Source organism: Mangifera indica, chromosome 13 (assembly GCF_011075055.1).
Source record: "Mangifera indica cultivar Alphonso chromosome 13, CATAS_Mindica_2.1, whole genome shotgun sequence".
Lineage (NCBI taxonomy): Eukaryota > Viridiplantae > Streptophyta > Magnoliopsida > Sapindales > Anacardiaceae > Mangifera > Mangifera indica.
In genome coordinates this window covers 14520158-14542895 of record NC_058149.1, presented here as the reverse complement: position 1 = coordinate 14542895, position 22738 = coordinate 14520158, and the positions used below count along the sequence as shown (strand labels likewise).

Below are 22738 nucleotides of genomic sequence, written 5' to 3'. Positions count from 1 at the left end.
TAGAAAAAAATCAATTTTTGGCAAATTGATCCGTCAAAAAACCCATAAAAACATGGCTTTTATGTTGTAGGTTGTGCTTTGAGCTTTCAAATTTCGTCGACCCACATTCGACTAAAATCTCTATTTTACCGAAAGATAAGCGAAAGGGAGGAGTTAAGTAAAACCGAAAGATAACCTAAGAAGTTGCTGCAGAAACAGCTGACACAGAAAACAACGATAGAACGGATCTTGCAGAATTTGAATTGACTTTGATGGCAGAAACTTATTTCTCTAAATTTGTCCGTCGTCCATACCAAACTTTATTCAATATTACTTGGGAATACATTAATATTTCAAACATTAATTGAAGCACAAGAGTTTCTTCTTGTTAATTTTCAAGTGCAGGTTCAGCTGCAACCACCAGGACCAAACCCAACCCTCTGACCGACAAAATCATGGTGCACCTCTATTCCCCTTAGCTGAAAATTTCCCAAGATCAGAGTTTCATCAGATTCAGAGCTTTTACTAAAAGCTAAACACACTTGGCTTAAATCCTTTTTAAGAACGACCACAATTCCCTTCACCCCCAGCTCCAATTCAACCCCGCCTTTGAAGAAGATCGAAATCTTTGGTATTACAACTTCATCGTACTTGCTTAAATCATAACAAGTATCAAAGTCATCATTGCTCCCTGGTTTTATCATCTTATAATTTGACATTTTCTTACGGAAAGCTGATTCCAGGGCTGCATACACAGATGGTGGCAGTGACGTGAAGCTCGTTCCTGAATCAATTATCCCTCCTGATTTACTATACTCTGAACCGGGTACGGGTAGCTTTTCTCCAGCGACGGCCATTCGGTTAAGATAATATCGTAATACTGAGACTCTTTTGGAGAAGTGGGTATTGGAGTGAACTTGACGAATTTGTATTGTTTATCATCATCAGTCCTGCCGAAGGTTATGTATCCAGTGGAACTATAAGATGAGGGATAGCAGTATGAAAAGTATTTTTGGAAGTTTGTGATATAAAGGATGATGGATTTCGATCAAGACCAATTAAGCCAGATGCTCCATCCAAGTCAAAATCGAGTGAATTGTTTAGGCCACAGCCAAAAATGTAAGGGTATTTGACAAATGTACCATAGTGACGGTTTATAATGGTTAACTTTTCAGTTGCTACAACGCCAATGGAACGGCCACTGCCGTATGAGGAATCGTAGACGCACTGGTTTTCATTATTGCAAACTGGGTCGAAATCTGCAGGAACATTAATAAAAAAATTTCTTGTTACAAAGTTCAGTTAATGCTACGAAAGGAATTGGTGCATGCATACAGGTCAAATTACCATTATCAAACTACCAATACTGTTAAGAATTCACATGTTCATGGGATGTTTATACATATCTAATATCTCCAATGCTTTGCGGGAAGGTGGGATTTAGCTTAAGAGTGTTACAGATATGTATTTGTACCTGGTAAACAGGCTGATGACCGGCATGAAACAACAGAAAACGAGGAGGATTTGGATGGATCAAATAAGGGGTTTTCTGTTTGAAGCATTTAAGGCATGGGGTGATCTGTGTCCAAGTGATGTCGCTACCCGTGTCCAAAAGTAGATTAACCTTTTGTCCTGGCGTTCCCAGGGATGCAGGGATGTAGAACTCGATGGATGTCCCGGATGCTTTAATAGGCTTGGTACCCACCGAAAAAGCCTCTGTTTCCTTTGAGTGGTCATCATCACTGCCAGAATGTTTGAGCTTGAAGAGTCTGGATTGAATGTATTTGGCTCGGGCTCGGTCTTTGCGCAGAATTTCCGAGTAATTAAGAGCTTTTACTTTGTCCTTATTAATGTACGAGCATGGGCCATATCTGCTTACAACCTCCAGAGATGCTTTGCTCGGAACTGAAACAGCAAGACATAATATTCAGTCAGATGCTCAATAATAATTACAACAAAACTATGGAAGATCAAAACATTGCACATAACCTTTGGTGGAATTGCGGTTGCAAACAGTTGGGGGCAAAAGAGAAGTGACCTTGACAATGTGACTATCAGAGAGTTGGGCTTCAGGTTGTTCAGCATGACTTTTGTTCATAGAACATAGAAGGCATAAAAAAAGAAAGAAAGCTTGGACGAGAAACCTGAGATACATGGAGGGCAAGAAGCTCACTAGAACGTGCAGACTTTGTTTTCTGGGGTTGCTTTATATAAGCAGATGGAAGATCTAAGCGCATGAAGTGCAAGCTACTTAGCTTTACTTGAGTTTGGAATGTGCTGTCTGTTAATTTTTCACCATTGGCACCACTGAGACAAGATAGGGATAGCCATTTAAAAGTAATGATTTAGTGGTAGATTTAGAAGTATTGATGTCACTACTGACCACAAATCTAATCTATCTTTATTCTGAAAAAGCATGTCATAAATTTGATGAATTACGATTATTTTCTGGGGTTGCTTTATATAAGCAGCTGGATGGAGCATTAGCTCCATTGATACAATGTGCAGACAACCATTTTACTCCATTAGCTCCAATGAGATAAGATACGGATTGTCATCCATAAAAATAGTAAGTGTTAGGGACGCCTCATAAAAACGTCACTTTGAATTTCATTATAAATGAAAAGAATTACAAAACAGAGAAAAGATTATTTATTCTCTTTAATTATTTTTGTAGCACACATATAGTAAAAAAATATATATGTATACTCCTTATTGAATTGACTTAAATGTTTTGAAAAGTTTTTTTAATACCATTATAAATCTTCTTCCTCTGTTCAAAGTTCGGCTCACCATTTTACAACTCAAAGCAAAACGTTAACTTCATTTGAGGCAACCCATTAGCTACCTATAATTAGTGGCAAACCGAAAGGGGTTTAAAGGGTTAATTGATCCCCTTGGCTTTGAATTTTTTTAATTTAATAATTAAAAAAATTATATAACCTTTAAAATTCTATATTGATCTTTTTAAGTTTTATCGCAGGGTTGTCGCTCATGGTTTCCAATGGCGGACTTCGAAATTTTTAAGTTTAAACGGATGAAAAATCAATATAACCCTAAAATGATAATTGAACCCCTATTAAATTTCATTATCTCGCCATTGACCCCTTCACATTTTATCTTTATTCAACACTGACCCCATAAGATTTATCCATCTGTCAGCCCCAGCTTATAATCATAAGTTTGATGTAGGATAGACCTAAATCGAGTTGATTGAATCTCAAAAACTGATCGAGTTTGATTTAACTTGATTTAAATTTGTTTAAGTCAAATTCAAACTGAGCTCGAATTAAAAGTAGGGAAATTTTAAAAAATGGCCAAAATGCCCTCCCATTAAGCAAAAATACCCAAAATCACTATTTTCAAGCCAAAATGCCCAAAATCACTGTTCCAAAAAAAAAATGCATATGACTTTTTTTAATACCAAAACTACCCTTCCCCTCATATTTATATAACTCTCCCACTTACTATGGGGTTTTAATGTAATTTTAGATAAATATGAGAGGTTTTTGGATATTTTACATTATAAAGGCATTTTGATATTTATTTATTTATTTCAAACTTTTTCTAAAATATCAAAATTACCCTTCTCTTCATTTATATAACTCCCCTCACTCATTATGGGGGTTAAAAAATTTTAGATAAATATGAGGGGTTTTTAGATATTTTACATTGTAAAGGCATTTTCATTTTTCAACTTTTAGAATTCGAATTTCAGTTTCGTTTTTTCGAATTTCATCATTTTACGATATATCGATTCGTATTTTTCAGATTTCTGAAGGATTTTCCGTTTGTTGCCATTCTAGAGTTTTTCAACTTTGACAATTCGAATTTCAGTTCCGTTTTTTCGGATTTCATCGTTTTACGAGATATCGACTCGTATTTTTCAGATTTCTGAAGGATTTTTCGTTTGTTGTCATTCTAGGGTTTTTCAACTTTTAGAATTCGAATTTCAATTTCGTTTTTTCGGATTTCACCGTTTTACGAGATATCGACTCGTATTTTTCAGATTTCTGAAGGATTTTTCGATTGTTGTCATTATAGGGTTTTTCAACTTTTAGAATTCGAATTTTAGTTCAGTTTTTTCGAATTTCACCGTTTGACGAGATATCGACTCGTATTTTTCAGATTTCCGAAGGATTTTCCGTTTGTTGCCATTCTAGGGTTTTTCAACTTTTAGAATTTGAATTTCAGTTCCGTTTTTTTAGATTTCACCGTTTGACGAGATATCGACTCGTATTTTTCAGATTTCTGAAGGATTTTTCGTTTGTTGCCATTCTAGGGTTTTTCAACTTTTAGAATTTGAATTTCAGTTTCGTTTTTTTGGATTTCACCGTTTTACGAGATATCGACTCGTATTTTTTAGATTTCTGAAGGATTTTTCGATTGTTGCCATTCTAGGGTTTTTCAACTTTTACAATTTGAATTTTAATTCAGTTTTTTCGAATTTCACCGTTTGACGAGATATCGACTCATATTTTTTAGATTTTCGAAGGATTTTCCGTTTGTTGTCATTCTAGGGTTTTTCAACTTTTAGAATTTGAATTTCAGTTCCGTTTTTTCGGATTTCACCGTTTTACAAGATATCGACTCGTATTTTTCAGATTTCTGAAGGATTTTTCGATTGTTGTCATTCTAGGGTTTTTCAACTTTTACAATTCGAATTTCAATTTCATTTTTTTGAATTTCATCGTTTTACGAGATATGGACTTATATTTTCCAGATTTTCGAACGAGATCTTGACATGTTTATACTCAATTTTGTTTTTTATATGATTCTTCATTGTTACACTTCAGGTTTATGTAACCGATATATTTTTATTATTGTTTTAAATGTGTAATTGTATTGTCATTTGATGTAATAAATTTAGTGTTACTTTATTTCAGTATTACTTTATTTTCTCTAATTGTTTCAATTGTGTAAATGTTTGAGTAATCATACGTTTTTATTGTTTTTTCATGATAAGATTATTTAAAAAATGAAATCAAATACGATACACATTCATATATAACCACAAATAAAGTATATCATACACATATGCACATACAATAAATATATACATCTAAACATAGGAATAACGCTAAATATATACATCAATATCCCGCAGAATTTGGTTTCGGGTAAACGAAGGAAGGACCCGAAACATGTCCTCTCAAATAGTTGCAGCTGTCGAGGGGTCAATGTAGAAGAAATTCGGGATAATGCAGTACGCTGTGCACAAGATATCGCATCTGCCCGGAAGTGTCTGGACTCGTCGGGAATGCGCAGCTCTGTGTCAACCCGTCTTCTTTTGCGAGAAATATCCTGTAACAATCACATAAAATTTGTTAGACATTCATAAAAATAAATATGTAAACAAATGTATTAGTGAAAAAAACATAAAAAGATGAGAAATACTAAATAATTAAAAAGGAAATGACAAAACTTAACAAATAAGAACTAAAATTCAAGTTCTATACGTTCAACTGCCGTAGAATGTTAACAATCTAAAAAGTTATCATGAAATGACGAAAAATAGAAAAAACGAAACTGAAATTCAAATTGTGTAGGTTGAAATACCTTGAAGTGACGATAATCAGAAAATTGTTCGAAAATTTTGAAAATATGAATCTATACATCCTAAAATAGTGAAATTCGAAAAAACGGAAATGAAAAGTGAATTCTATACGTTGAAATACATAAAAGGCACGATAATCGAAAAATGGTTCGAAAATCTTGAAAATATGAATCGATATATCCTAAATTGGTAAAATTTGAAAAACGAAACTGGAAATCGAATTCTGTACGTTGAAACACCTTAAAGTGACCATACTCAGAAAATCATTCGGAAATCGTTAAAATACGAATCGATATATCCTAAAATGGTGAAATTCAAAAAAATGTAACTGAAATTCGAATTCTATACGCTGAAATACCTTAAAGTGACAATAATTGAAAAATCGTTCGGAGATCATGAAAATACGATTCGATATATCTTGAAACGGTGAAATTCGAAAAAATGGAGTTGAAATTCGAATTCTATACGTTGAAATACCTTAAAGTTACGATAATCGAAAAATCGTTCGAAACTCATGAAAGTACGAATTCATATATCCTAAGATGGTGAAATTCGAAAAAACGGAACTGAAATTCGAATTTTATACGTTGAAATACCTTAAAGTGACCATACTTGGAAAATCATTCGGAAATCGTCAAAATACGAATCGATATATCCTAAAATGGTGAAATTCAAAAAACGTAACTGAAATTCGAATTCTATACGCTGAAATACCTTAAAATAACGATAATTGAAAAATCGTTCGGAGATCATGAAAATACGATTCGATATATCCTGAAATGGTGAAATTCGGAAAAACAGAGCTAAAATTCGAACTCTATCAGTTGAAATACTTATGAATGTCGCTAACCGAAAAATCATTTGAAAAATTGAAAAAATCGATTTGATATATCCTATAAATGAAAATATCGAAATATTAAGTTGAAATAACGTCGTTACATCGTAAATTGTGTCAAAAAGCACCAAAATTCGAAAACGGATATAAAATTCGAAAACTACACGATCGAAAATCGTGGATAAGAAAATTCGCAATTTAACCCCTCGTAAAAATTCTTTAATGATTTATTAGATCCTAATCGGACTTAAATAAAGATTTTGTACACATAATTATTTTGCTTTTTCAGGAAACTGGCATGCAATTAATGTTGAGCTGCTGAAAAAGAGAAAAAAAAAAGTCAAAAAGTATTTGCTTTTTCAGGAAACTGGCATGCAATTAATGTGGGTGCCTGGAAACAGAACAATATTCATAAAACCCCCTTTTTTGAAATGAATCTTCCGGCTCCCCAAGATTTTAAAAAATCCACTTTACCCCCCAACTAGACTTGCAAAGGATGCTGCTGTGGGAAAATTCGTCCTGCCGTGGGAAATTCCGTTCCCACGGCAGACTGCCGATCCATTCGGCAACCAATTTCGCTTCATTTTTGGTCGTTTCAACCTCCGATTTTTACATAAATCAACTCTACACATTGTATTACATAAAACCCCTCAATCAATTCAACAAAAACAACCAAAAATCCAAACATTTTAACCAATATTCAAAGCGTAAACCCTAAACTTTCAAACCCTAAATTCTCAATCAAATCTTAATTATATCAGCAATAAATTGATCCAAACAAGATTACGGGAGATATACTAACCTTCTTTGCCATTTACGGTTGCCGGAAAGCTTCAAAATCGACGGAAATGACCTTTGTCGTGGGATTGACGTGGGAGGAGGAAAACTTATGGAATTTTGGTGGAAATGCACAGTAAAAACAGAACTTGCCGTGGGATTTTCGTGAAATTTTGGTGTGTTTATAAAGGGGGCAGTTTCGTAATTTGGCTTTTCCCACGACAACCTGCGAAATTTCAAAAAAACCCGACGTGGGCTAAGAATTTCCCCGACACCCCAATGTGTTAAAAAAGCCAGTTTACCCCCCCCCCCCCAAACCCATTGTCCATTCAACTGCCGTGGGAGAATTCGTCTTGCCGTGGGAAACTTCGTTCCCACGGCAGACTGCCGATCCTTTCGGCAGCCAATTTCGGCCAATTTTTGGTCGTTTCGACCTCCGATTTTTTCATAAATCAAATCTACACATTGTATAACATAATACCCCTCAATCAATTCAACAAAAACAACCAAAAATTGAAACATTTTAAGCATTATTCAAACCGTAAACCCTAAAATTTCAAACCCAAAAATCTCAATCAAATCTCAATAAAATGAGCAATAACTTGATCCAAACAAGATTACGGGAGATGTGATAACATTATTTTCCATTTTCGGTTGCCGGAAAGCAAGAAAATCGGCGGAAATGACGTTCGCCGTGGGATTGCCGTGGGATGTGGAAAAAATTCGAATTTTCTTTGAATTGCACAGTGAAAATTTGTTGTGTTTATATATGGGGGCAGTTTCGTCATTTCACAAAACATGGGCATTTTTGCTTAAACCTGAATTTTTTGGGCAATTTCGCTTAGACCCCTTTAATTTTGCCTAGTTTTTAAATTTTCCCTTAAAAGTAAATAGATTCATTTACAAAAATAACTCAAAGTCGAACTAAAAGTATTTGAATTGAGTTAACAAAGAAGAAATATCAGATTCAGGATATACAAGTATGTTGTGTATTTTGACCTTTTAACTTGTTCTTCAGGTATCTTCGAGATTGAAACCAAAGAATATGCTCTTTCAAGTGCCTTCAAGCACCAAGAGAAACACACGGTAGAGCAATGCCCGTGTAATTACTAAGCGTGAAGTTGTAAAGCAAGGCACTATACGTGGCAACGCAAGTCCCAGTGTATGCACTAGGCTGACTGGAATCGATTTTGGTCCCGGGCATACGTGAGAACGTGATGAAATTGTCGGCCACTGCATACGATTTCTTTAATTTAGTGACACTCTGCATAAAAGACTTATTTGCAATGTTTTCAGAATTGGACCGGTGATTGAACCAGTCAGTTTCCGATTTAACTAGTTGAACCATTCGGTCTAGTTTGATTTTAAAATCAGTTCTTATTTGTTTCTCTAATTAGTTCAATCGAAAGATAGACCAGTTGCCAAGATAGGAAAAATTCAAAATTAATAGGATGAGTACAAGTAGTCAACTAGGGCTGGTTTGGGTGGATCCTAGCAAAGCTGGGTTCGACTGTATCTATAGTTTGATTTGAAAAAGTTAATTTTGAATTAAAGTTTAACTAAAAATCAATTTGTTTGTCTATTAGGTTACACTGTTGATCCTGACAATAACAATAGTCACTTCTCCAAAAGTACTATTTACTCTACTAATGATCATCCAATGATACTATATATTAATTAAAATGAGTTTAAACTAAAAATAAACATTATGATTTTGATCTGAGTTGAAGCTGATCCCATATTCAATTCAGCTTTTGTCAAACATCCGTTAGAAAAGATTAACCAATTGAAATTATGCACCCAGGCCAAGGCCAAGATTAACTTTTGTATTTGAATTCTCATTTAGTGTATGTTTAACGATTTTAATCTATTATACTTCTGAATCAGCGTTGCATGTTTTGGGAGGCTAAATAGGGTCAACTTTGAACTTGGTTCACAAATACGACCCCTGTTTTCAATGCGAAGGAGGAGACTATGGACTTAATAGTCTTAAATTTAGAATATGAAAGGTACAAAGGTGATTGGGTCATGCAGTGAGTTATATGTAATTTTAGAGCAAGGATAAAAAAGTCATTCTGTTGAGTGGATATTTTGTTAAAGGTTAAAATAGTCATTCTGTTGAGAGGTATTTTGTTAACGCTCGGTTTATAAACTAAATATTTAGTTCATTATTTTTTTTTTATTCATAAGCCCGACCGTGTATCTCTCTATCTCTTCTGGTTTTCTAGGATTTTTCATTTTCTTGCTTATTAATTAATAATATCCTATTGAATCGATCAGTCTTCTTTTAACTAAATTTTTCCATCTTCCATAGCAAACTTTATTCAACGGTACTTGAAAGGAAGAAGCATACAATCAGGAATACATTATTTAAAACATAAATTGAAGCATAAGATGCCAAAAATTGAGTGTGCAGAGAATAATCAACCAAGAGATTGGTTAAAAAAACACAATCTAGAGATTTATCAAAGATCTTAAAAGAAGTTTGTAAAGAGGACTTTTGTAATTTCTACTTTTATATTAATATACACTTTGCACAACTATATATTTATATTGTATAATCTATGCTATGTTAAGAAAATAAATTAACCAATAAAGACGTTTACAAAATTAGTATGAAAAATGAATGGCAACATTTGATCTTAGCCTTGATTTGAGATATCATTTCCAATGACACTTGATCTTAGCCTTGATTTGGGATATCGTTTCCAGTACTCCCACTCAAGCTTGTAGTTTGTAAATGTCATAAATCTCAAACTTGTGTAGAAGATAAAAATATTGTTTTGAGCTCAATGGTTTAGTAAAGATGTTTGCTAGTTGTTCTAATGTCTGGATATGACAAGGTTTTATCATTCCTTCTTGTATTTTATCTCTAACAAAGTGACAATCGATCTTTATGTGTTTGGTTCTTTCATGAAAGATTGGATTGGTTGAGATGTCATTGGCTGCTTTGTTATCACAAAAGAGACTGACCAGTTCTAAGTTTTCAATTCCAAGATCCTTTAATAGACCACGTACCCAAACTATCTCACATGTGGTTTTTGTCATAGCTTTGTATTAGACTTTTATTAAAGATAGAGAAATAGTAGATTGTTCTTTTGTTTTCCATGATATGAGTGATTTTCCAAGTTTTATGTAGAATCTTGTGAGCAATTTTCTTGTCATGGGACACATTCGCCAGTCTGAATCATAATAAGCTGTCATTTTCAAGTCCTTATTCCGTGGAAATAACAACTCTAGACCCAGACATCCCTTCAAATATTTGATAAACTTGAGAGCAGTGTCCATATAAGACTACTTGGGAGCATGCATGAATTGACTAAGAATTTGGACAACATAACTACTGTCTGGTCAGGTAATCATGAGATAGATATGTTATCCTACTAGACGTTGATACTCAGAGTAGCCTTTTGACAACTAATCGTCCTCTAGCAATTGTCTATTGAGATCATACTCTTGGCTAGTGAGCTTGACATTTTGTTCCATTGGAATACTGCTTAGCTTACACACTGACATCCCAATATCTGATATGAGTTTCAAGGTGTACTTCCTTTGACTGAGCGTGATTCCCTCTTTAGATTTGGCAATTTCAATTCACAAAAAATATTTTAGTGCTCCCAGATATTTGATTATGAATGTTTTATGCAGATGATGTTTCACCTTTTCTATGGTTGCATTGTCATTCCCAATAATGAGAATATTGTCCATATAAACAAGGAGACATGTGGAGGAACTTTCTTGTTTTCTTGTAAAAAGAGCGTAATCGTGTTTTGATTTATGAAAACCCATATTGACCAATGCTTTTATGAGTTTTGTGTTCTCACTATCGAGAGGCCTGTTTTGGGCTGTACAGTGACTTTCACAAACAACATATTAGGTTCTTTCCTTGTTTGTGAATGTCTGGTGGAACTTTCATGTATATTTCTTCATCTAGGTTCCCATGGAGAAATGCATTGTGAACATCCATTTGGCAAAACGACCAATCATGAGAAGTAGCAACTGTAATAAATGTGTGAACAATCATATGTTTAGCAATAAGAAATAATGTTTCCAGCTAATCAAGACCCTCTTATTGAGTGAAACCTTTGGCAACCAAGCGGGCTTTGTAGCGTTCAATAAAGCCATTTCCATAATATTTTATTTTAAATATCCATTTATATCTGATGGGTTTTCTGTGAGGCGGTCATGGCACCAAATCCCATGTTTTGTTAAGGAACAAGGCTTGAAGTTCATCAACCATGGCTTGTCTCTAGTGATGAGATTGAACAACTTTAGAATATGAAGTGGGTTTTCGGTGTTTAGAGATATGGTTGATGCAAGCTCTGTGTGCCAAGGCCAATCTGTCATAACTGATGTAATTAGAAATGGGATATGGTTCTGTGGATGCTATAAGACATATATAGTCAATACACCAAATGGGAGGTCTGATGGTTCTAGATAAATATTATAAGGAAATTGAAAGTCGATAAGTCAGAAGTCGATAAAGCATCAGCTAAAGATGATTTAGATATCAATTTGGTATGATCAACAAGAACAATATTGTATTCTGGATGAATAACAACAATGTCTATGGTTGTCAAAGGTGATGGTGAGGATGCAAGAGCTGGGTCTCTGTCCATATTGGCAAGAGGAAATTTGTCCTCATGGAAAACAACATCTCTGTTGACAAAAAATTTGTTACTCTCTAAATCATACAACTGATATCCTTTCTGCAACATGTGGTATCCCATAAAGACACAACGAGTATCTCTAGTGTTAAACTTGTCAAGGTATTGAAGTTTGGTTGAGTAATAGAGACACCCAAATACCCTTAAATTATTGATGTTTAATTTCTTGCCAAATAAAAGCTTATAAGGTGTCTTCCCACCTAAAACTTCAGTTGGCATCCTGTTTATTAGGTAGGTTTTTGTGACCACATAATCGCCCCAGAAGTGAGATGGAATTTGAGCTTGGAGTTTGAGGGCATGAGTTACTTCTAAAAGGTGTCTATGTTTTCTTTTTACAACGTCGCTTTGTTGTGACATGTAGGTACAAGAACTTTCATGGAGGATGCCTTGTGAATCAAGGAAAGATGTGATGTCATGATTGAAAAACTCTCAGGCATTGCCTATTTGAATACATTGGATTTTAGTGTGGAATTGAGTATGGACCATGACACAAATTAAAAAAAAAAAAAAAAATTGTTTGGGCTTTTGAGTTCATTTGGTAAAACCATGTGGCATGGGAAAAATTGTCCACTATTATAAGAAAATATTTTGAACCATCACAATAAGGAATATTATGTGGTCTCCATATATCCAAGTGTACTAATTGAAAATGTTTGGTTGTAATGATGAGCTTTTAGGAAACACAATGCATGACTGTTTTGCAAGAAGACATGTGGGACATGTTGGGCAAGGAATGGTATAACTATGACCCAATCGTTGATGTAAAATAAAAGATCTTTTATTACTTTGAATTGTATTGCAAGAAGACGGGAACATAATACAATTGTTATTTGTAAAATGTAAAGTCTTGGGGATTATTGTCCATTAATATAGTTTATGTTGTATTTTACCCAAGCCCATCAGAGTGCCAATCAGAAGGTCCTACAAGAGATAAAGTAAGGGGAAATGTCAAGACACAATTATTATCTGCACATAGTTTGGATACAGAGATAAGATTGAATTGGACTATAGAGATATAAAAGGCATTTTTAAAGGTGAGTTGGTCTAATTTGACATCACTTATTTGTTTAGCTTGAGTAGTGGTCCCATTAGGCAATTTAACAAGTGCAGAATGTGACAAGTTTTTTCTATTGGTACAAAGGTCTGAAGTACAAACTATGTGGTCACTAGCCCCTAAATCTATAATTCATATATTAGCAAAAAAGGTATTGAGGCATCAAATTGTACCTGTATATGAAACAAAAGCATCACTGCTTTTTTGAAATTGGTTGAAGAGTTGAATTAGTTGATTGTATTGGTTAAGAGTTAATCTAGTTGTGGAATCCGAACTGCTTGAAATTAGAGCCACCTGGTTTGTCATAGGTTCTTCTGCTTTGGTTCTGTTAGATTCGGGACGACCATATAATTTTCAACATGTGTCCTTAGTGTGGTTATGTCGCTTGTAATAGTCACAATAAAGTTTGCCCTTTTGGTTGGGGGGAAAGTTGTGATTATTGAAAGAAGTAGGAGGTTGATAGCATCGGAGAAAAATAGGGGCTTGTACAGTTACAGAAAGCTTGAGGGTCCTTCTGATTTTGTGTCATGGGTGAATAATAGCCATCGGATGACTTTGTGCCATCTTGACTGTCCATTTTCCCATATAAAAGCGAGTCAACATTTAACCTTAAATTATTCACACCTTTTTCACCATTTTTGCTTCTTTGTGTTGACAGGGAATTGAGTGTGTAAGCCCCCTTCATGTCATCATGTCCAATACTTCGTTGGCTTTCATCCTAGACGGCTAGCTAATAAGCTCACCGAAGTGATGATGGCGCCGCAGAGGAGAGAATCTGTGTTCTAGAGGCCACAAATCCGTCATTTAATCCCATCAAGAATCGTGTAAGCCTTTCTTGTTCTTTTGTGAGTTGGATTTGACAAAGAATGTTAGGCGGTGCGGCAATCGTCTCTTTGACGACATCTAACTCATTCCATGTTGCTGAAAGCTTGTTGTAGTATGTGGTGACGCTTTGATTATTCTGCTATATTTTGGCAAGGTTCTGTCTAATCATATAGATTTTTGCAAGATCCAACGTTCCATACATATCCTTAATGAACTCCCAAAGTTCATGAGCATCTTCTATCAGCGGTAACCCAGAGACAACTTCTTTTGATAAGCAATTACTTATCCATGCTCTTACCAGACTATTGCATCGAACCCGAAAATGAGCGAGATCGGGTTCAGTCGGCATGGGTATAATGCCGTCTATGAACCCAATCTTATCTTTTGCTATGATTTCTCTTCTAAAGTCTCTAGCCCATTGGGCATAATTTTCGGCTCCAATCAAGGTTTATTTGATCAGAACAAGTTCTGGACCATTAGAAGGGGGTGCATAGAGCACGTCTCCTAGTTCAAGCTTGTTTCTGTTTGTGGGAATAAGGTGAAAAGATTGTGTTTGTAGTTCAGCGTTTGGGTCAGAACTTTGGCTTGATTGATCATTGGGTTTTGTGATGGCCATTTGGTTTGATCTGAGTGTGTTGGGAAGTTCTTAAGTGTGAAAGAGAAGTTTTGTTCTAAGATGAGTCTAAAAAAAAAAAAAAAAACAAAATTTATGTCTTTCTTGCAGTAAACTGGAAGGTGGGGAGATTGTCAGAAGAGCACCCCAAGAAGCAAGTTGAGCAAATCAAAGAGGCAGTTTATAGGTGCTCTGATACCATGCCAAAAATTGAGTGAGCAAAGAATAATCAACCTAGAGATTGGTTGAAAAAAGACACAATCAAGAGATTGATCAAAGAGCTCAAAATAAGTTTGTAAAGAGGACTTTTTGTATTTTTGTACTTTTATATTAATATACACTTTGCACAATTACATATTTATACCGTATAATCTATGCTATGTTAAGAAAATAAATCAACCAACAAAGACGTTTACAAAATTAGTATGAAAAATAAATGGCAACACTTGATCTTAGCCTTGATTTGAGATATCATTTCCAATAACACTTGATCTTAGCCTTGATTTGGGACATCGTTTCCAATATAAGAATTTCTTCTTGTTAATTTTCAAGTGCAAGTTTAGCTGCAACCACCAGGACCAAACCCAACCCTGTGACCAACAAAATCATGGTGCACCTCTATACCCCCTAGCTGATAATTTCCCAAGATCAAAGAAGGTTTATCAGAGCCTGCTTGAAAAGCTAAACATACTTGGCTTAAATCCTTTTCAAAAACTGAAAATTTATACCAAACTTCGAAGGAACCCGTTACCTTGCTGCAGTCATAAGAAATATGAGACTCCGGATTTTTGAGCAAGTTTGCTTCAACCTTAACGCGCTACACATGGTAAAGCAAGCCCCACTGTAAGCACTAGGTGTGAACTTTATTTTGGCTGGAATCGATTTTGGTAGAACATGATGAAATTGTCGGCCACTGCAGACGATTTCTTTAATTTAGAGACACTCAATCAGAAGCTAGAACAGTTGAAAAGACAGGAAAAATTCAAAATTAAAATTGCTTGAGTAAAGCACTGTTATCTAGGGGTGGGCCTATGAGAGTTAATTCAGGTCAAATATCCATAGTTCAACTAGAAAGAACCGATTTTGAATTAGAAAATAGTTTGAGATTGATTAGTTTGTCCATCAAATAATAATGTTTATCTTAATAACAACGGTATTCATCTCTCTGATGATATTATACTTTAGAAAAACACTCTACACGATCAAAGATTATAATTGAAGCCAATAGTATTTCAGAATTAGCTTTCCTCTGGCTGACTCCATTAAGAAAGAAATTGCTGTAACCAGATTTCCATATCTTAATCCACCAGGATGCCTTACAATTAAACACTTAAAACTTTTATCTTTTTATCAAGAAAAGCAGCCAAAGCTTGACACAATCCAACTGGGGTAGATTTTCCTTCTCCAAGAGGAGTTATATTAATCTCTCGAACAACCACATAATAACCATCTGCAGATCTTTGAAGCTCATCAGGCACAGATAAAAAAAAATGAACAAAAAAATAATAATGAAGTACCAAACTGATTTTTCAAAAAATTAATAAAGTATGGTGACCATTTTAATTTCGGTTGGTTTGAAAAACCAATATCTTCAATTCAATTTAAAATTGGTTTAATTTGATTTATAAAATAATGTTAAATCAGTCAGATTAACCAATATTAAATACCTTTCAATAGGACAAATATTCCGAGTGACCAATCATTCCACTTTGGTGTTTCTGCCAAATGTAATGTTCAGTGTTCATTAGACCCAATCTACGGTGGGAGATTTGATTTCAAAGAGCAATAAGATCAAGAATATGCTAATAATTGAGATGAAAACTCCCTCCCACTTTATACGGATTTCATCTATGAGTATTGTCAAGGATTTATGATTAATTCGGTTTATGAATTGGTGTAGAAGTTTGCACTAATGACAAGTATACTAAATCTAGAAGATTTAAGTGCAAGAACATGAAAAAACACAATAAATTAAATAGTAGATAAGTAATTTTTTATATGGTTCGAACTGAAAGACTGATAACCTACTTTTACAGTGTTGTTATTATCTCAATAATGTAAAATTATATAGAAAGCAGAAAGTAATATAAATATTCTATGTTGAGCTGGGCAGTATAAATGGATGTGATGCCCAAAGCTTGGCTCTTTAAACGTATATTAGACATGTCCTCCCTTTTTGATTGTTTTGAATTTATAGTTGTGAAAGTGAGAGTTATTTAAGTTTAAAATAGTGCATTAATTATTCACTTGATACATATCATTATATAATTGTTGAAATTGAAAAGAATGATTCATTGATAATAAGAAACATATATATTTTGCTAGATGATTGTTGTGATCGTAACATATTTGACCCTCCTATGTCATGTTTTTGCAGCTTCTAAAAGAAAAAAATATACTTCTCAATACTTACCATGCAGTTGGCGGGTTAGAATGATGTTTGTTCGCTAGTCAATACTTGGAGTCTAATTAGCTATCTGTGAGCAATCTCCTTATCTGTGAATTTACAAACAAAGATTTTTTCATGATATGAAGAAATTAAATCAGATATCGAAGAGTCTACATGTGTTATGCAATTATATGTGTACCCAATGATGCTTTTATATATATACACACACACACACACTCTTATATAGCATCCAATTCTGAGAACCTTTTGGTTTTGGCTGTTTAGAACTTCTCATGACTTGGTTGTTACATGATGAAAATGAACCAAGCTACTTTCCTTTTCTAAATGCATATGACTGAGTTTTAACATTCTCCATTATTAGATTTGTATAAGCAATATTCTAGACAACAAAGTGTTTTTTCATAATCAGAAAATCAATTTTCAGATATCTATCCCGATGTTCGAGGTTCAATTATCACGGATAAAAAAGGTTTTGAGCAATGAGCAATAATCTACTTAAAATATTTTTCAAATGAAAAAATATATATCTATCTACTTATAATATTTATAACAAGGACAGAAGTATAAAAAAAAATATTCCTGGTAGTGTTTTCTCAATCATATTTTGCTTGGTCTTGGCCGAAAAGCCAATCTCAATAGTCTCTCAGACAGCCACAAAATACAAACAATTCTTCTCTCACTGCCTGCCTTCGTCATCAAGCTCAACAGGCCACCTTACTTGCGGCAATTCTTGTGGGCTTTCATCGAGGACATATTTTTCTACGGGCTTGACATTATTGGACTCAGTGTATCCATTTTCCGAAGTCAGTTTTCTCAAATGGTGCTATTATTGACTCAGGAACCGTCAAATGGTGCTATTACTGACTCAGAATTCCGCAAATTAATGGCCGCATATCCAACAGCTCCCGCTCTGTCGTTTTCAGAGTGCCCACGATTAGCTTCTTTTTCAATGGCGACGTTGAGGAGAGCCTTGACGTGACAGGAATATATGTATCAATAATGAGGTCAAACTACACTAAATTTTCAGAATACACAATGAAAATCATAGAAAACACAAGAATCTCTAAATTATATTCGATTTTTATTTTGAAAAACTAGACTAGGGTTTACAGCATCTTTAACAATAATAATAGATTTCTAGCTTGAAAAATAGCATTTGAATTTAGGTCTCAATTGAGAGAAGCATCAAGAATCTATGTTAAGTAAAATATCTCGAATAGTAAAATGCTAGGTTTTGTTAATTTTATTTAAACAAATCACAACCTATTATTTAAACTTTTAACGTTTAGTATACAAATTAAACAGCTTATAAATAGCAGAACTTGCAACCTCTAGAACGCTGCGAGAGTACTTAAGGTTCTTCCCATGGCTACTCGCATTTCCATCTTCTACCTGAGGTTTCTCCTTCGAGCATCGTTTCTTTATTTGTGCCTTCTCCCTTCTGTAAAGAACAGTTCTGCTGAACAATATAATGAATCCGAAGGCCACCGTTCTCATAGCCACAATGTAAAAGTCTGTTCTCTATTACCCTCAACAGTCTGCAACCATACTTCCACTAAAGGTTGTGAACAAAATCAATTAACACCCGGTTGTTGCGATCTTCATACTCAATCAAAAAAAGGCCATTGATTTGTTGTCTTCGTTGTTTCAGGTCAAAACAAAGCATCTCTGAAGGTTCTAAGCAAGTACAGTCCATGCTCTACACTAAATCAAGGCAAAATAAAGACGCCAAATTACCTGGAAATTTTGCGCAAAGACCGAGCCCGAGCCAGTTACATTCAATCCAGAATCTTTAGACAAAATGAAGCACAGGCCATTACAGTCGATACGAAGCCTATTCTATCATATGAGGCACCTTTCGAATTCTATATCACTGTATCACTGGGAACACCGAGACAAAATGTTAATCTCCTTTTGGACACTGGCAGCGGCTTCACTTGGACACAGTGCAAGCCCTGCCTTGAATGCTTCAAACAGAAAACCCAGTTGTTTGATCCATCCAAATCCTCCACGTATTCTGCCGTTCCATGCGAATCGCCGGCCTGTTTCGAGAGAAGGTGCATTTCCGATAAGTGCATTTACAGAGCTGAATACGTTAGCGGTCGTTCCAGTGGTATTGTATCGACAGATAGGCTAACCATTACCAATGGCTTTGGCACGTTTGTCAAATACCCTCACATTTTCGGATGTGGAAATAACAATTCTGCAGACATTGACGGAGCCACTGGATTAATGGGTCTCAGTCGAAGTCCATTATCCTTTATCTCACAAACTTCCCAAAAATACTTCTCTTATTGTTTTCCTTCATCTTATGGCTCAACTGGGTACTTAACTTTTGGCAAAACGGATGAAGATATCAGAAACAAGTTCATCAAATTCACTCCAATGTCCATCTCTCCCCAACTCTCAGATCTTTACGATATTACTGTAACCGGAATTACAGTCGCCGGAAAAATGCTACCTATAGCGAATTCAGAGTATTCTAAATCAGGAGCATTTATTGACTCAGGATCAACCTTCACGACCCTTCCAGGATCCACGTACGTGGCTCTGAGATCAGCCTTCCGTAAAGAAATGTCAAAGTATAAGATGATAAAGCCAGTGAAAAGTGAAGATATTGACACTTGTTATGATTTTAGCAGTAAAGATAGAATTGTAATACCAAAGATTTCTATCTTCTTCAAAGGGGAGGTTGAATTGGAGCTGGATGTGAAGGGAATTATGATTGCTTTTAAAAAGGATTTAAGCCAGGTGTGTTTAGCTTTTGAGCCGAATACTATTGACTCTTTTTTTGTCTTGGGGAACAATCAGCTGAGGGCAATGGAGGTCCACTATGATCTTGCTGGAGAGAGGCTTGGGTTTGGTCCTGGTAGTTGCAGCTAAGTGCAACCAAAAAGGATGAGAATCTTCCGAAATTTTGCCCTTGGAATCAAGCATTATTGTTGTGCTTTATGCTTGAAGTATTTAATATATTCACGTTTAAAATGGTACAATTATTGTAATGGAGTTTAGAAAACATTATATGATACTTAAGCTTATCACTATTTTTAAGGCCAAAGGACTATTTCCCACCCAAGTTTTGGTGAAAAAATATATATATACCCACGGCAGATGAAAAACTAAATACCCAAGTTTTAGTCCGTTATCACACACCCAATAATTTTTTGTTATGGTTAAAGGATAAAATCGTTATTTTATTAGTAATATTAAAATAATTAAAATTATATCTTATTTTCACTTTTTAGTTTAGAAAACTAACAATTTTTCTCTAATATTAAGTTTTGAAAAATTTACTTTTCCTCTTAAGATATCAAACCTAAAATCTAGTCACTTCATCTGATGAACGACACCCCTCTCCTAACCAAGGTGAACAATAGATGAAGTGTCATTGTCATTGTCCTACAAAGGACAACAGATTGTTTTCTAGATCTAGATGACAAGTGTCGTCCAATGAAGTTTAAGATGAAGTAGTCGGCGATTGGAGAGATGAAGAAAAAAATCTAGAGATTTAGGGGGGAAATCACTTTTCAAAGTTGAGGTATAAAGTGAAATGTTAATTTTCAAAACTTGAGAGAGAAAATGAGATAAAATTATATATTGTTTTAATATTATTATTAAATAATAATTTTATCCTTATATTTAATGACAATTTTAACAAAAGTGTAAAAGTGGGTGGGTTTTTAAATTTTTATTTGCTATAAGTATGTTTTTGAGATTGAGTTAAAATTTGAGTGAAAAATACTCATTTGACCCTATTTTAAAGTCCCCAGTTGGTCTGACAACGAACCAGTGTCAAGATCATATCTAAAACCTATTTTGATTATTGGATTTGATTGATTGAAGAGTTAAATCAGATGAATAGTGCCAAAATCATGTAAGTTATATTGGTTTGTTCATTATTTGATGTCTGCATTACATCATGTCAGATATATAGTAGTGACTAGAATTCTGAACAGGAGGTTATTTGAATTTAGAAAGTATGTAATAACACTTTTGCAAGTAATATCTGTGGGCAAAACATATATAACCTATTGTGGATGTGCAACATTCAAGTATATCGATTAAGTATTTGCCACTTGTATACAAAGGTTGTATATGCTAACTAAGGTTCATATACAAAAGCTGTATTGAAGTGTATGTATTAAATAAGAGAATATGCTTTAAATTTAGAGAAAACAAAACAATCTCTTTTCCATCTACTAATCTTCTTCATTCATAGTGAAATCTTCTTCCTTCTATTTCAATAATTTTTTTATATTAAATTTTTCTCATAAATTCAATGTTCTTATTTGAAGTTGAAGTATTCATGTTTAGAGATGACAACGGAGAGGGGCGAGGAGAGGATATCAATCTCCATCATTATCCCCATTCTTATAGGGGATTTTAATCTGGATCTCCGTTACAAAAATGACAAGGAATCCCTCTTCTCCATGGGAAAAATCCCCTCTCCATAATCATAAATATAAATTTCATTTTTTTCCCCTTTTTCACAAGATAAAATAAAAAATGTGTGGTAATTTTATAATAAAAACTATTAAGTGTATATTTTTTTAATAAATATATATTAGATTTAAGGTAATTTTATAATAATTTTAAACTGTTTATAGTATATTATATATTAGATTTAGGTAAGGGGAAGGGGCAAAAAAGGGTGGAGAGGGACACACATATCCTCATCCTAAGCCCATCCCTAATTGCAACATATTTTTCCTCTCCGTCCCTGTTCTCGTCTCTATTTCTATTGAAGAATCCCCTTTTCAATAGGGTCAGGGTCGGCCAACAACTCTAAATTCATGTTTTTTGTCTTATTTTTGGGTTGCCTAACATAAGCTACATGCCTTGTGCTCATACGCACGTTGTAGGGCTATTCTACAAGATTAATTTGGATATATTCATTTTTCTTAGTTTTGCATGGAATAATGTTTGCGTTCTTGTTACGCAGTATATATGATAAAACATACGAAGAATAAAAATCTGATCCCTTGACCTTAAATTTTTTTTGGTTCCAATACTTTCTTACTAATATTTTTAATTTGCTTTCTTTGCTGTACTTCACTACCGTCTCATCAACTTATTCTTTTAGTTATTGGTTGTTATATAGTGGATGGAAGAATAAATTTATCCAAGCACTCAAATAGGGCTATAGGCTGAACCAGGAATATTAGGCCCTTGAATTCGAAACACTCTTGGATTAATGTCTTAGTGCCAATCTTCAACATCACTAACTCATCAGCTTGTCAACTTTTGCTTCATATATGGTCATAGCTACATCGATGAATTCACTTTGGTCAAAAAAAGATGCAAGCTTTCATCAATAAGAAAGCCTTGCAGTAATGGGGATATTGGTGGACCTTTGAGTCGATGGCTTTACCTTTAAATAAAGAGTAATGATATGTACATTTGATTTCGAGTATCTAATTAGTTTTTTTAGGTAATATATCATCATGTCATAAAAAATTCATATGCTTACCCGGGAGATAATTTAATATCTTAATTCTCTAAGCCACTAAGGAAAACATTTTTGAGTGGTGGATCAAATGATTTGAATTTTCTGCAATTCAAAGTGGAAAAGCCACTGATCATCCATGCTCTCTCTCTCTCTCTCTCTCTCTCTCTCTCTCTCATTGTTCCAAACTAATGAAGCACACTTGATAGTTTTGGAATCCATCGTTCTTTCTCTATTCGCAGGAACCAATTTCATTCAAATACTCTGGGGTGTGTGTGTGTGTGTGTGTGTGTGTAAAATGAAAAGTAGTAGATTTTATTCAAATATTATTCGTTCACCATAATATTTAAATTACCCAAATTAATTAGATGAAAAAGAAAAACCAAAAGAAAAACCAAAAGAAAAAGAAAGATAATAATTTTGGTGGTGACATTATCAATCTTCTAAATGGTTTCAAACTTAAGATAAAATTTAGATTCATTAATTCTCATTCTTTTTGGCCATCAATATGTCGCAAATGTCTATGAATGAAAATGCCGATAATTGAAACGTTAGGTTCACTGATATTAGCACGA

The 22738-nt window shown here is 34.3% G+C and overlaps 3 protein-coding genes across 3 annotated transcripts; 1 reads left to right on the top strand and 2 right to left on the bottom strand.

Annotated features, from left to right (window-relative positions):
• Nucleotides 1-262: 262 nt before the first annotated feature.
• On the bottom strand, nt 263-2167 carry LOC123194468 (aspartyl protease family protein At5g10770-like). The gene is made up of 3 exons (XM_044607676.1): nt 1969-2167; nt 1454-1884; nt 263-1238 (listed from the first exon to the last, which is right to left on the bottom strand). The coding sequence occupies exons 1-3, from the start codon at nt 2132-2134 to the stop codon at nt 1158-1160; spliced, it is 678 nt and encodes a 225-aa protein (XP_044463611.1). The 5' UTR covers nt 2135-2167; the 3' UTR covers nt 263-1157.
• On the bottom strand, nt 387-836 carry LOC123194221 (aspartyl protease family protein At5g10770-like). Its single transcript, XM_044607375.1, has one exon. The coding sequence runs from the start codon at nt 834-836 to the stop codon at nt 387-389; it is 450 nt and encodes a 149-aa protein (XP_044463310.1).
• Nucleotides 2168-18025: 15858 nt separating the features above from the next.
• Nucleotides 18026-19707, top strand: LOC123194483 (aspartyl protease family protein At5g10770-like). Its single transcript, XM_044607700.1, has 2 exons — nt 18026-18278; nt 18369-19707. The coding sequence occupies exons 1-2, from the start codon at nt 18083-18085 to the stop codon at nt 19598-19600; spliced, it is 1428 nt and encodes a 475-aa protein (XP_044463635.1). The 5' UTR covers nt 18026-18082; the 3' UTR covers nt 19601-19707.
• Nucleotides 19708-22738: the final 3031 nt, after the last annotated feature.

What these genes read in the sequence shown, in the direction of transcription:
- LOC123194483 (XM_044607700.1), top strand. Translation starts at nt 18,083, where the DNA reads ATGGCTACTCGCATTTCCATCTTCTACCTGAGGTTTCTCCTTCGAGCA. An exon ending in CAACCATACTTCCACTAAAG is followed by an intron (nt 18,279 to 18,368) that starts GTTGTGAACAAA and finishes TCGTTGTTTCAG; the next exon opens with GTCAAAACAAAGCATCTCTG.
- LOC123194221 (XM_044607375.1), bottom strand. Translation starts at nt 836, where the DNA reads ATGGCCGTCGCTGGAGAAAAGCTACCCGTACCCGGTTCAGAGTATAGT.
- LOC123194468 (XM_044607676.1), bottom strand. Translation starts at nt 2,134, where the DNA reads ATGTATCTCAGGTTTCTCGTCCAAGCTTTCTTTCTTTTTTTATGCCTT. An exon ending in CAACCGCAATTCCACCAAAG is followed by an intron (nt 1,885 to 1,968) that starts GTTATGTGCAAT and finishes TTGCTGTTTCAG; the next exon opens with TTCCGAGCAAAGCATCTCTG. An exon ending in GTCATCAGCCTGTTTACCAG is followed by an intron (nt 1,239 to 1,453) that starts GTACAAATACAT and finishes ATGTTCCTGCAG; the next exon opens with ATTTCGACCCAGTTTGCAAT.